Raw genomic sequence first — 15,028 nt, forward strand, 5'->3', positions numbered from 1 at the left:
ATTTCTTCCAAATTCCTCCTAGCTCTCTCATTTCAGATAATTATCATTATATCACACACACAATCAACACAAAATGTATTGTATCTTGTATCAGATTTACGATGCATAAATGATATGCTCCAGACCAAGACAACCACTTTTTTTCTCCCCATCCTTTTATAAATCTCTTTTTGTATCCTCATGTAAACCCTAATTCCCTCCCCAAAAGGCAAACATTTGTTGTTTTTTTTTCCCAATACAACAGAAAAATTGCTATCACTTAAGTACGCTGTAAAACAATTAACAGAAATACATTTCTAAGTTGGTAATTCAGAATGCATTCACATACAACACTCAAATTTCATATAAGCTCTTCATTATCAGTCCAACGTGACTGAAGGAGAAACAAGATTATTAGCAATTGTGGCCCACCATCATATTCTTTGCATAATAGACAGAGGAAGCTTGACTGAAGCAATAAGAAGTAGCACTAGACCTCCTCTCTGAACACACAGGCCTCTAGGACTAGGCTAAATTGCAGTACCATACAGCACAGACAAAAGAGGTTAAGATATTTCAGTGATAGATATGGAATTAGCGCCCAAGGAAAGGACAGAAACTTAAACAATGCTGCCTCAGTTTACATGTGGGCCAAACAGCAAATTGTAGCCTCCCAGAAAATATTGCAAATAGTAGACCAGCTTCATACTGAACGTAAATCAAGCCAAAAGATCTGAAATTCACTTTCAGATCACAGATCACAAAAGCTGTCTTGAAAAAAAAAGGGAATTTGGAAAGGCAGCTTCTTATTCTAAAGAACTGCCTAAGTAACTTACGTCCGGGAGGTGGGAGGACTGGAATTAAAATAAAATCTCCTTATCAACAAGGAAGTTTGCATGTAAGGACAAAGTTTCTATTCATTTCTTCACTAAACCTGTATCATTATTCTGCTTACATTATCTGGAGTTCAAAAAAAATAATAGTATCTGCAGTATAATTTAGCAGCTGATTCAGCAAAGGACTTTGGCACACACTTTAACATAACAAAGGGACTTTTATAGGACAGGAACCCAAATGGGTAGCTGTAGGTAAAAGCTGATATTTAAAGGAATAATTTCTATTGAAAAGCAAAACCCACCACCCATACACACTTCTTCTAGGTGAAATCAGCAATAGGAAGGAAAATTAGTAAGTTACAGATTTTGTGTTTGGAACTCAATGTAGCAAATGTACTTTGAGGTCCCTTGGTGTTCTTTGAGGTCCCCTCCAACCTAAGCCACTCTATGACTCCGTGATACTATAGCTGAGCAGTGGAAACTTTAAGGTCAAAATATGGGATGGTGTAAGTCTAGCTTAATGTCATGAATAGCTTCAAGAACTGCTGTATCAGGTAATCAGGTTTCATAAGAGGTCCTTCACACTAAATTTGTTTCAGTTTATCATCGCTGACTCGAAAGTGAGATCTGATTAAGATCTGGGTCAGAAGAAATGAATGGTCTCACCCTGCAAGGCAGATTGCAAGTTGGCTCTCACCAACTTCAGCAGAAGTTACCAATCAAGACAGTAGCTAGCACTCGGGCAAGTCAAGATTCTAACTTGATTTTTATAATAAATTTACCATAACTGTGCCAATTACATAAACAAGTAACTTTCTTGCATTCAGCTTTCACATTATTAACTGAAAGGCTCATCCAAAATTAAAAAGCAGAAGCAGTCCATTCAGAACGCATTCTCTGCACGTCTAGAATTTGGAATACTGCATGTTCTGTTGATTGATACCCAAGATCTCTGCAGGGGCATGTTATAAGCATGGTACTGAGTAACTGTGCCTGAAGTAGTGCATACTTGACAGCATACTAATGGATGCCAGATTCTCTACAAATTAAAAGATAAACAACTGTCCTTCAGCAACACTAGCATTTTCTTCAATCAGACTTTAAAGCCTTGTGGAAAAAATATTTCATCTTATAGCTGTGTTCAAAATGTGCAGAAATGTGTTGATTATTAACTATCTGCCCTTCTATTCCAATGTCTTTGAAAGACAGCACAAAACAGGACATAATAGCAACAAGCATACGTAGACCTTTGGGCAATTCCCAAGCCTTTATGAATAAGGACTTCATAGTCTAAAGCTAAGTTTTCGATACAAAGCCTAAGCCAAAGTTCACAACACTTATAAGTTTAATCATTAAACAGGACAGTACTTCTGCTCCTGTCTCAGTACTTCTGTTGGTGGTGGTTTACCAGTAACTGTCCAATTAACAAAACACAAAGGAAGTAGTCACTCATTACCATTAACTCTCAAATAAAATGTACCGATATTATGTGTAAGTGAACTTGCAACATTTCCTCAAAAACATGCCTTGATTAAGGGCATTGATTATATCCCCCCATTAATTAAATAATCTACATACAGACCTCAACTGACTTCACACGGGATTTTTTTGTCATAGATTTTCAACACATGAAAAACACAATTATTATTTTGCCTAATAATTATATTTGCAGAATAAAGCCTGATTCAAATTCCCAATATTTTTTCAAAATACATAGCAGAGAAGAACATTTGCTCAGTTGTACTTGTTGAGAGCAGAAACTTACACTGAATAAAAATAAGCTAGCTCTATATTCATCATAAGAAGAGAAAGCATAGCTTAGTGAAATTGCAAGTGTTTACAAATTTACTTCAAGTTGTTCAGATCAGCACTTCGTATTTCAGATGATTTCTTTTTGCTGAGGGGGAATATTCACCTGCTTGCTTAGCAGGCAAAGAGAAAACAGAGCAAGGGAAAAATTACATGACCTGTCTGAAAAATGATTTAAACACTTTGAACAAAAACACCAAGCATAATTGTATTACATTTCAACCAAGCAAGGCAGTTTTTCCAGGACTCAGATGCACTCCAAGTGGTAAGTACTGCTGTTTTAACATTGGAAGATGAGACACTTCAGTTTTCAGTGTTTTCCCAAAAGCCTAAAATTTGTCAGGTACTTACAGCAGTGATATAAATAAATACTAATGGGAAATACGGTCGCAAAGAAAAAAACCCAAACCACTAAGTAGGGTATATCTGAGGGATTAAAACGTGAAATGGAGCATAAGAACAGTTTTCAGCAGATCGTAGTATCAACCCATCCCTTTTCCAAAACAACATGCAGACATCTCCTCTCAGATCTACAAATCTGCTCTCTCCACTGGATGTCATGTTAAGTCCTCAGAAACAGAAAAGAAAAATTAAATCATAATTAAATCAAAAATTATCAGCCCGCTTTCCCTTTTCAGTTTTAGTTCTGTAAGCAAGCAAAGGAATGCAAGTGAAGGCAGCATCAACTATTCAGTACTCAGCATTTCTGAGTCATTATGTTTACGCAATAAAATATTTCCTTTGAAATATTTATAATTTTTTGTCACAAAAGGGAGGACAGATGAGGGATGGGAGGGGAAGGAAGGAAAAGAAAAGAAGAGACTAAGAGCCAATAATGGTACTGCGAGCAGAGTGTCCATCCATCAACTAAAAGGTATCTCAAGTTTAAGAAAAGAATCTCTTCCTCCAGTTGCTAATTCATGAATATAATTGAGAAAATAATAGCCAGCTAATCTTCCTATTTCAAAACACTGTAGATAATGTCAACATGGTACCTGGGGACCGAATGCAAGGCTGTAAGAAGAAAAAAAGAATCCTATGTATGGATCTCATAAAGGCCTAAAAAACATGCTTCCCATGCTAAGGAAAGAATAATAAAAAGCAGACTTATAAACTATTACTTTCTAATTAAGGCTGAATGGATTCTGCAGGGTTAAGTGATAGAAATGGAGTACCCATTTTCCCAGGGACTTGTCTCTAGGAACAGCTACAGAGACAGGCAAAAGAATAACTGGCAACTGCCTGATCTCCAGGCATAAGTGAAGACTACCAAACATTATGTTAACAAGAAATAGAAAAGATCTTATGGTTCAGACACAGCATGAGTGGGTGCATAAAGACATTTCAAAATTAGCACCAAGCAATGTAAGTGGGAAAGTGCTCAAGAAAAAGGCTTTCCTTAAAAGTTTAAAATGAATGAAGTGTTTCCATAAACCTGCAGCCAGTGGCCCCCTGCTGTGGCCAAATTCTGTCTGACAGCCCATCATCAGATGTCCATCAATTGTGTGGGCATCCAGAAAGCCTCAACTATCAGAGCTGCCAACTGCACTTGATTGTTCCCAGACTACTAAGGTAAGCACTCTTGTGGAGCACATTTTGAGTGCAGCAGGATAAGCCTGTTTCAATCAGGGACTCTCCACTCTGTAGGCACTGGCCTGACATACCAGGGTCTTCATACAAGGATAGGCAAGAGAAGCTACTTCCCCTCTTATCCCTACTACAGGGTACTGTCCAGTCCAGTTTTGCTGACATTACTGCACATGAAGTAGCACTGTGAATCAGACCAAGAAACTAACCTGGATTCAAACAAACAAAAAGAAGGGTTAATTTCGTAGCACAGCTCAAACAAGCAGCTGTGTCAGTAAAACTGCTGGGACAAGCAACAAACGATGAGCCCTCTTAATACTGAAATTGCTGCCGAAGTGCTGGTTTTATCTCTTTAGATATCACCACAATTGTCTGCAGAGATGCAACCTAGCACATAAATACATCAAAAGCACTCCAAATGTACAACCACCATTCAACAGTCCTACTAACAGCCTTCCGGGGTACTAAGAAATGACTCTCACTTTACAGCTGAGAGGAGAAAAAAACAGGGGAGAAATTAAGTGACTTGTGTACAGGCATAGCAAGGCAGCTTCAGCCATGACTAAAATCCAGAATTTCTTATCTTTGAATGTCTCACACTGAAGCCTTTATAGGGTCCCCAAATGGGGACAAATGTAGGGGTTTTTGTACGCGAGTAGTATATAGAGAGAAAGATTTGTGATTAGACATATTAATTACATAATTAAATATATATTCATCATAACAATGTAATTAGCATATAATATAAAATAATAATATAATTAAATATATGTCTATGTTTAAAATATGTAGCTAGTTTAATTATATAATCATGTAATATATATTACATATATATTAATGGCATAGTAAAATATATCTGTATGTAAAAATGGTACTCTTATTAACACACAGTTAAATGTGATCTTCACAGAGGAAAGCAGCCTGCTCCCAGACAGAAAATAGGCCCTGATGATAAAAGCACAGTGTTCTTTTTCCTTCTCCATGCAGAGTATTCTTGGATACAACCTGATTACCTCTTACCTCTGTAAACTTTTTCAACATATGTAATAACTTATAAAAGAAAAGATATATTCAGAGCTTTTGAGCTGATGATTTTAATACTGAGAATACTTCCATGTTAAAAAGTGTCCGTAGATATGAGTTCACTTCTACACACCTTTGAGAGGTGTATATTTACAAATGTACAAACACATCCCTCCCCAGATGCCCACCATCCATACAGAATGAGACTCAATGTCAAGACTTCTACTCCACGAATGGCAGCAGTGATTTAAACCGAGAGAACTGATGATCTCATAAACATTTGTAAAATAACTTACTGTAGAACTACGCTAACTTTTAAGCACCAGGAGAAACATTGAAGTGTCAGCACTGCCCTCACCTGGACAGAATTAATATTGCATGGTGCCCCGTAACCCAAAAAGGATGTACTCTTTCTTCTTGGGGATGGACAGTGCCCCAGAAGGGCAGATGAGAGCCCTTCTCAATTCAAGAGGCATTCCATCTCAGTAAAGGGCAGCTTGCACTGCCTTGTGGGCCCAGGCCAGTCCTTCCCCTAGGAGAAATGACCCTCAACACAAACTCACCTTTCCCTGTGCCTTGCCACCTATTAAAAAATGAGCCTATCGCATTTCCCAGTGAAGATGTCCCAAAAGAACAAGGCACATGGCAGAACTTTAGTAATGAAGAATTCAAATTTTGCCCCCAACTCTGTCCAACACTTTTTCTTTTCCCCACCATCAGAAAATAGATGTAAGCTCAGGTGTTCAGCAAACAACACTATGGTGGCACACGAGTACAATTCATCACATATATGACAGTTATTTCTAATTTTAATGTAAGTGTTTCTGTCAAATACTTCATGTTATTATTGAAATCATGGGTACTGTAATAAGCCTACTATCAGCAAAACAGTAGAAATCATAAAAAACTGAGCACAGAAGGGACCTTGGGACATTTTTCTACCTATTTTCCTGTTACACTTTGACCTAAACCCTTCCAAACACCTGGCTCCTTCTGCTCTGAAACCCCTGCAATGATACTTTATCAGTTACCGCAGGAATCTGTAACAGGGCTGAAGCTTTCTTGCCACTAAAAATCCTGCTAATTTGTAAACTGAATTCCCTTTGCTGAAATTGATATCCAGTTTTTGTTACCAATCCTCCCACTGGAATTGGAGAACTACTTTCTCAGCAGCAGCCGTTCACGTATTAGAAAGCAATTAACACATCTTTCTTCACTTCTGTTTTCTCCAGGTTAAACAAACCCAATCGCTTTCCCGCCTAATAGCTCAAGTACTACAGCTGTACAGAGCAGTAATTATTTCCCCACTGCACAGCTACTTAGAATGGTGCATACGTTTCTGAAAATGCAATGCCCCAAGCCAGACAGTACTCTGGCTGAGGTCTTACCAATATTAATAAGGACTATTACTCTCGCTCCTTCCAACACATCTGAATATAGTCATGCACATAAACCAGTTGCAAAAAAGGAAATACAGAGCAACTGAGAATTTTCCCACTGGATCCCTAGAAGATGGATGCCAGGACATAGTGAAAGAAAAGGAAATATTCAAATGCCCTGTGCACCTCAAGAGGCCCAACTGAAAATTTCAGCCTAAAACATCTTGTATGGACACCAAAGGGAATATTTAGTTTTGCCACTCAATCTTAACTCATCCTCACTTGCAGACCTGGCTTAGGTTCTGACTGCATTCAGTCATCCAGGAAAAAGCTGCAGCCTGGCAAGCAGCATGCTCCTGCACGTGCAGACATCTGGGTTTCTTTGCAAGGGCTTTTCAGCACCATCCCCTGGCTGCTTTCATTGAAGCTGCAAATGATTCTTTCTACTGGGTTAGACCCCCTGGGTCTTTCTTCTTAAACTAAAAAAAATTAAGGAGTGAGAGAGAACCAGATCTGAAGTTATTTCTCCTAGATAAAGTTCTAACAATGACACTAGTGCGATGTGCTCCCTTCTATTCAAACAAATACAGTTTGAACAGGAAGCAAAGCATGCACCGTACTTCCAGAGCAACATGAGATTAGAACCAAAGGCAGAACTACTTGAGCAGCACATAAACAGGTGTATTTGCCCTCCCTCACACCCGCACGCACACCTGCCTTAGCCCTTTCCCAGCGCTGCACTGTGGCAGAACTCCTGATGGCCGGTGTCCATAACTGATAAGCTGCCTCTGTGCCATTGGGAAAGAATGAAGGGTACTTGGAATCTAAATCCTGGTATGTCAGAGCAAACCTTCACAGCCAACTTCCTGAAATTACAGAAGGGCATTTTCACAGTTGCGTGTGAAAATCTGACAGCTGTCACCTGTGAAGTGTTTGTTCCAATCCCTCAATTACCCACTGCCATGCACTGTGGGATAACAAATACCTGCACCCCATACAAGTTCTCAGGGTAATACCCTTTCTCTTGCCTGTCCCTATTTCAGGTGATTGACATCTACAGTAGAAGTAAATTTAAAACTGAAGAAGTTAAAAAAATCTTTATAAAACAGCAGTTTTCTTGTACCTTAAATCATTGCTTTAACTACTTATTTGATACTTTCTGAATCCAACAGCTAAAATTAATATAATTATGTTACTTTTGCAGATAGACATGCTCCATAACCTGTTCATTTCAAAAGCATGATTAGTTTAATGTCTTTGCTTTATTGTTGTTGTAATTATTTGCCCACATTTACATAAGTGCATTTACAGACACTGAAATAAAGGAAAACCACGCAACTGCTAAAATCTCATCTAGGTAGCTCCTGAGAAACATTTAATTTCTAGGAGTGTTTGGAGAGCACTGATGGTAATGGAAAAGGCAGTACAAAAGGCAGTACAGCCTGGTTTTTGAAGGATAAATGTCATATTTCCTCTTCCATCACTTAGAAAGACAGCAAATATAAGAAATGCTTTACAAATGAGAACTCAAGGAGCTATAACTTAACAGCAATTACAAACATGGATCTGGCAAATTCAGGAAACAAGTGGATGGCAATGAAGAATTGAATAGACAGAAAACCATTCCTTTCGATGGAAGAAATGAATTGGTAATAAGGATTGAAAGGATTTGAGGACATTCTTGGTGTGCACACAGACTACCCATAAACAGATCAGAGCTAAATATCAAACTGAAAAGACCACCAACATCTTCATATAGTTTTTTAGTCACATAGTTCTTTCTAAAAAACATACAAGCATGTCATGTCTACTGTACCTGCATACATGCCTTTAGACCAAGTAGTAGGGAAAGCAATAAGAGGATTGTTCAAAAATCTTCACTATACAACTAAATAAGTGAAGTCTTTGATATAAAGTTGTTTCCAAGTACTTTCCAAACAAACCCCACTTAATGCCCCCCCTCTTTACAGGTACAATCACAGCAGCTTAAGCACTTCTCTAGTCAACTGCCCCAAAATATTCTTCTTGCAACTCATAGCAGTATCATTACGTCAAGTAGCAAGTTTAAAAAAATAAAGTTTAGTCACTGGTCTTGCTATACACATAATGAAAGTCAAAAACTTAAGTATCAGCCTAAGTGTTTGCCTTAAATTTAAGTTATTCACCCTTTTCTCTCTATAATTTGTATTAGGAATGATGAAGATACCACAGTTTTTAAGAGATGAAAGAGGATGGAGAGAGCTAGGTGCACAGTTTGTTAAATCCCTGCCTATAACAGAAATCACTGTGAAGTAGTCAAATACAGTCCAATTGCAGAAGTGCATGTTTAGTTATCCTAACGTGGACACTTAACATTGGTATAATTCATTTGCATGGGGGAAAAAAAATGTGGTTTTTCCCTTTTGTGATAACAATCTGAGTGATAAAATTATTTTTCAAACGCATGTCCTTTTTTAATTCAGCATTAAGTTAAGTTTCAGTTCAGCTATAGTAAAATAATGATGCATCACATACCTACAAACTTTGCTGCCACCTAGAGGTAAAATCTTTCAAAGACCACAAAGCAAAGAAAAATGCATTTCCTTTATCTTCCTCATTTTCAAGGCCAAACACTTTCCTTTCTCAGTGTATAGATAAAAGCTACAAATTAATACTTTCTAATTTCAAAAATAAAAATATAAAACAAGTCACACACTGTTAGACATAGCATTCACGTATCTCAACGTCAGTGGTGACTGGCAGTAAATGCTTACCAAAAAAACTTATGTATCAAGCAAGCAGAGCGACAAGTCCAGCTTCTAGCAATCTAAAACGTAGGGCTCTCCTCAGCTGAAACCTGCATCACATCTTTATGTTCAGCAGTCCCTGATGGACTTCATGAATCATTCTAATCTCTCTCCAAAGAAATTTATGTGATCATTTTATCTGCCTGTGCCAATGTGTTTTTGTTCATTAGCAAGGCAAAATACTTCCTTCTCATCTTTTACCTGTCTTTTGATAGCTTCTGTGTACGCCTTCTCAAGTACGTCATTTGAAAGAGCAAATTCCCCTATTCACCATCCATGGACTAGGAATAATGCTAGAATTTTGTGTTGGTTTTTCTCTCTATAACCTATTTTCTAAACATAAGCTTCAGTGTATGTTACCACTCTTTACACAGAAGACGTTACGTAACTGGTCATCCTTGCTATCTTTATCTGCATTCTTTTATACCCAATTCTAAGCCAGTTCAAACCGATTCTGACTTGTTCAGACCTCAGAATTCTAGTTCCCTACTGGGGTTGAATATCAGGTTGGATGTTAGGAAAAATCTCTGAAAGAGGGATGAGGCATTGGCACAGGTTGCCCAGGGAGGTGGTGGAGTCACCATCCCTGGAGGTGTTCAAGAACTGAGTAGATGTGGCACTGAGGGATGTGGTTAGTGGGGGTGGGTTGATGGTTGGATTAGATGATCTTAAAGATATTTTCCAACCTTAATGGTTCCATGAATCTATTTTCCTTTATTTATGATCCATTAAGCAAATGTACAAAGTGCAAACTTCCCCAAGTTCCTCCATACTGAAAAAATACATGCAAAAATTTAATGTTGGTTTTTCCATACTGCTTTATCCTATTGAGAACTTGTATCATATACACTTGCCTGCAGCCAAGTCATAGGCTCTTAAAATGATACACTCCAAACATATTTATTCCACTTATAACTGATTCTGGATGGAGAGTCCCTCCTACAAATACATTTACTTTGTGTACACAGTGGTCACTTTCAAATAATGGGTTTTTTTCACATACAAGCTAAGTCTTTTCTGCTACTCAGGACTCAATTATGTCTCGCTTCTGCACATGGAAATTCTCTGATCACTCACCTAGAGAAGTCAGAGTTCGCAGCCTTTGAATGCCATGCCATCACTTAGCCCAAAGGGCTGCTGTCCTAGTCAGAGGACTGACAGAAAAACTATGAATAGGCAGACAGTTCCCAACCATTTGGATTCCTTGGTATTTCTCAAACAAGCAGGTGAGTTATATTCAGTGTTACACTCTCATTACCAATGAGGGTAAGGAAGTTTGGGCAGACAGTTCTAAGTGAGAGCAACATGTTTAATTATACAAAGTGGAAAAGGACAGTAAAGTGCTGAACATACAACCAACCTCTCCTCCTAACACGATCTTTTGTTTGCTTGTTTATTTCAAGATTACTGATGCGTTCCGTCAATCAGTTCCAACTCGGATCCCCAAACCAAAGCCAACAAATGCAACTAAACTACCTGTCAGAATTCCTGCTGGACATCTCAACAAGCCACTTCAAGACAACAGTTCTGGAAAGCTACATATTATAAGGACTGTGTCTAAAACCTGCCTTCACAGCGGAGGGAGAAGGTAAATCATTTTCTATGACCTATGACGTGGGTTTAAGCAATCTGAACCTCAACAGCAGTTATTTCCATTGGGGAGAAGTCTGAAACGTTCCGCATAGTCAGTAGGTTAGTAGCCACCAATTATAGGAGAGCAAGAGACAGCCAGACTTTTAAAAGACACAGGTAACTGCAAGGTCTGCTCTCATTTTCCTGGCGTAATTCCAGAATTTGTCCCTTGCAGTGGAGAAACAAATGAAATACAAATCAGTTTTGACACATTCCACAAACAGCAACAACAACGTTGTCTCTACAGATTTATGCAGTAAACTACATGAAACAGGGTTGAATGAGGGAATGTTTTGTTTTCAGTCAGTCTAGTAAAGAAGTGTTTCAATCTGGGTGTTTTATCTTAACCAGTAAAGACAAAATGAAGAGAGGGATAGAAAAAAATTGACTCTTTCATAATGCATAGAGCTTCAAAAAGTTTCAAGTTCCTTGTTGTGTGAAGCATCACTTTAGAAACGTAACCTGAAGATGAACAATTCTCTCCTCACTGAGTTGATTCACCCCATTTGCATTCATGCAGATGTTACCTTTAGAAAACAGTTGCAAAATTGAGATTGACATTGCTTGTATTAGTTATTTTAACTGTCATCCTTTTATTTAGACTACAGTATTTAGATTTGAGTTCACTTAAACAGTATTTATTGGAACTGATCAAAATTGTGTCAAGTGTAACAATACTTGTGACTTTAAAGAAGTGCAACTGCGTTATTTCGGTCTTCTGCAATTCTGCCCCTCCCTTTCAATTGCCCACTACCATGGAAAATGGACAGTTGCAGTCATATCTTCTAGTGAAGTTTTTTTTTTAACCAAATTAATTCTTTGCACAAGTAGTTCTTGCTCACCCATTAAAGAATTTGCCATTTTCTTGGGTTTTTTTTCTTAATGTATACCCTCTCTAAAAGACTTAAAATTTACTCAAATTTACTTCCAGACAAGGCAAACAAAAAAAAATCAAATGCAAGAAGAGGCTCCATATTTGTTCTTTGTTTTCAGTTGTCTGCAAAACAACAATTGTTGCTCTAACAAGAAAATTCCTGACTGTTTTATTGTAGAAAGTTAAAACTAACAAGATACTATTACTACAAGTAACTCTCCCACAGGAATTCCATAATACCAACTAACCCAAGTTATTGTTTTAGAATATAAAACTTTATTTATTTCCCTGGTATTAATGTTTCCCTCATTCTTCTTCCCCTAACAGAGTGCATTCCAACAGTCTAAATGGCTCAACTGATAATTTGTGGGAAAGCTCCTTTCACATAGGTCTTTCTTTAAGAACTGCCAAATCCTAATTCCTAAATAAAGCAAAAGCTGGTGGTGATCGCAACATCACAGCCAGAATTGGGACCGTTTTGCAGAAGCAAAGAGAGATATTGATGCGTTCGGTTACCCAATTTGTTTCCCTTTTATTTCACAGCTAAAAGCTTAACTTAGCCACTGAGCCAGTACAACACATTAGCACTCCTGCGGGACTATTTTTGCAAACCCACAACAGAAATCTATGCCTCCCTCAACAGCCTCACAAGAAAATCTCAATGGGTAGTTAAAAAGTGAAGGTTTCAAAAGATCAGCCTACCGAAACCTTACTTCAGCATGTGCCTTACAAGACACATTTTGGCAAAGAACAGAAATCGAGAAAAAACTCTTCTACATTACAAAGAGAAGCACTCCAATTTAATTCACTAAATCTACAGCTAACCATAAAATTTTGAAGCTACAAGTGACACATGCTCAGGTCCAAAGAAAGCTCACAGAAGCACCCCGTGATATACATCTTGCAGAACAAGTGTGCATGATGAAAAGAAACAAAATGATTTCCAAAAAGCAGCTGTCAGCCTGGCATGCTCATCAGACAGATGTGAAAAGGAGCATCAGCACAATAACAGCTTTCATCAGAAGGGACAGCGACTGATGGATGAGCCAAAGGAAAGAGAGAAAACTCTCTAAACACAGGTCAGCTCACCAACAGATCCCAGCTCTGATCACGCAACAAAACTCTTAATAATTGAGCTACAGTGAACAGTCCACTTCTCACTAGTTGCAAAGCCCACATAACAAACTGATGCCATTTGGCACCCTTTATTTTACCAGCCTACAAACAGAAAATAAAAATGTATGGGCAAAAAAATGAATTCCCACAACATCCTTTGCTTTAGAGCATACAAACAGCCCCACAGGTACTGTCAGATCATCGTCTACAGTACAATATTATACTTCATACCTGTTTTTACTGCTGGCGTTAAAGAGTTTCCCTGTCTTTTGCTCTAACTTGGGATGACACCATTTATTTCAACTTATAAGGGACATGATCCACACAGCTTTTTCTTTAAGGATGTAAAAGAACTGACAAGGACAGATACTACAGTCTTATGGGATAAAGGAAGACAAGGAAAGCACAGAGAATGAAAGACAAGGAGTGGTAACAGAAAAAAAGGTAACTGGAAGAATTTCTGGAAAACTAAAGCCTGTCTCCCCTCCGTCAACCTGCCCGGAGATGTGGCACACCCATAACAGGCAAGAGAGACATTGTAATGCTGTCAGAAGTGCTCTTTCTGTTCATGGAGAGAAACGGAAACAGCTGATGTCTTACACCAGCACGAAACAAACTCCTCAGTATTCCTTAATCTCTCCTTCTAGTTCTGAGTACAACACAAAAATGGTATTCGGTACTGCACATAGTTGTGGCATGAACTGGTAAAACAGAAGGAAGGAAGCCCTAAAGTTATATGACTTGGGATGCATGTAACACTAAGCAAAACTAATAAATAGCCCTCTTAAAAATCTCTAACCATCCTCTCCACATCTCTGAAAGCAAAAGTATGCTGAAGAAGTTACTGAGCAAGATACTTTAGTTTGTGTCATGTGGCAAGGTAAATAGATGGCTAATCCCTTCATGCAAACATTTATGTCCCAAAAGTGAGAGTAAATACCTTCAATTTTTAATACAAACTCTGAACTAACAGTTTCTAATGATGTGGTCAAAATCAGATTAGGAATTACTCATACATCCATCTATTAGGCTATGTGTTTGTACTTTCATCCCCTTTTAGCGAGTCCGAACACTTTTCATACACTACTTCTTAGAAATAATGTCTTCCGAGTACAAGTTGCTAAAATGGAAGACACTTATGAGGGCTGAGATATTGGGATGAATATTCATTGGTCAGTTTTTATTCTAGGGCTAGTTGTAAGGGACTTGGCACAAGGTAGGTATTTAAAGATTATATTTTATTTTTTTTCCTGCTTTCTACTCATCATTGTGGCAGAGATGCTTTTTAAAATAGGTCAGCAATTAAAGTTGGATAGTTTTTTAAACAAACTATGTGTTTCACAGAAATAAACATGATCAAATCTGTCAAAAACTCTAGTGGGAAATTATATTCTTTTCTTTCTGCTTACAGCGTACATTGTAAACCTTGACTTTCTATTTCTTGCCACTTGATCTTAAAGCACTTTAAAGTGTCCACAAGACGTGGTACAAAGTAACAACTGATTTTACATCTGCTGTATGTGAGGAGCAGCAACACAAAATAAAAATGTACGGACCTTCTGCCTACTTAACTGATGGCTTGTGTCAACATCATACAACAGCAGGCCCCACGTAAAGAACCTGTCAACAAGTTTGCAAAGATGGGATCTGGGGATCAGAACGCATACGTGGTGTGCACAACATTCACCTGTAATGTAAGTAGTAAAACATTCAGATAGTATTTTTGGAGTTCACTACATGTAGTGCTTTTAGCACAGGGCTGGATTAGACACCTTAGCAACCTTACAATTGCAAAAATCCGGAGGAGTTGCGTATAACTGAGAGCTGGGATTCTCAGCTCAAAGTCAGATGATTTATACATCATGACAAAGGTTTATCATCCAAGTGAATAAACATTTTCCTGAAATGTATTCAGTTTCTAAAGGAAAGCTGTCAAAGCTTATCAGCCACCATGTAGGTAACCTTTAGTTGGCAGGGTGAGCACAGAGACTTGAGGAATCCTAAATA

At 38.1% G+C, this 15,028-nt stretch overlaps 2 protein-coding genes across 3 annotated transcripts in view; one reads left to right on the forward strand and one right to left on the reverse strand.

Annotated features, from left to right (window-relative positions):
• The window catches only part of FILIP1L (filamin A interacting protein 1 like), a 194,920-nt gene extending 182,582 nt beyond the window's left edge, over positions 1-12,338 (forward strand). The window contains exons 7-8 of the mRNA XM_090151168.1: positions 10,803-10,987; positions 12,233-12,338. Of these exons, the coding sequence (XP_090007294.1) occupies positions 10,803-10,987; positions 12,233-12,323 (276 nt within the window). The 3' untranslated portion in view covers positions 12,324-12,338. The remainder of the gene's footprint in view (positions 1-10,802; positions 10,988-12,232) is intronic.
• The window catches only part of CMSS1 (cms1 ribosomal small subunit homolog), a 228,872-nt gene that overhangs the window by 212,602 nt on the left and 1,242 nt on the right, over positions 1-15,028 (reverse strand). The gene's annotated exons all lie outside the window — the stretch shown is intronic.

Source organism: Phasianus colchicus, chromosome 1 (assembly GCF_987193195.1).
Source record: "Phasianus colchicus chromosome 1, bPhaCol1.hap1.1, whole genome shotgun sequence".
Classification (NCBI taxonomy): Eukaryota; Metazoa; Chordata; class Aves; order Galliformes; family Phasianidae; genus Phasianus; species Phasianus colchicus.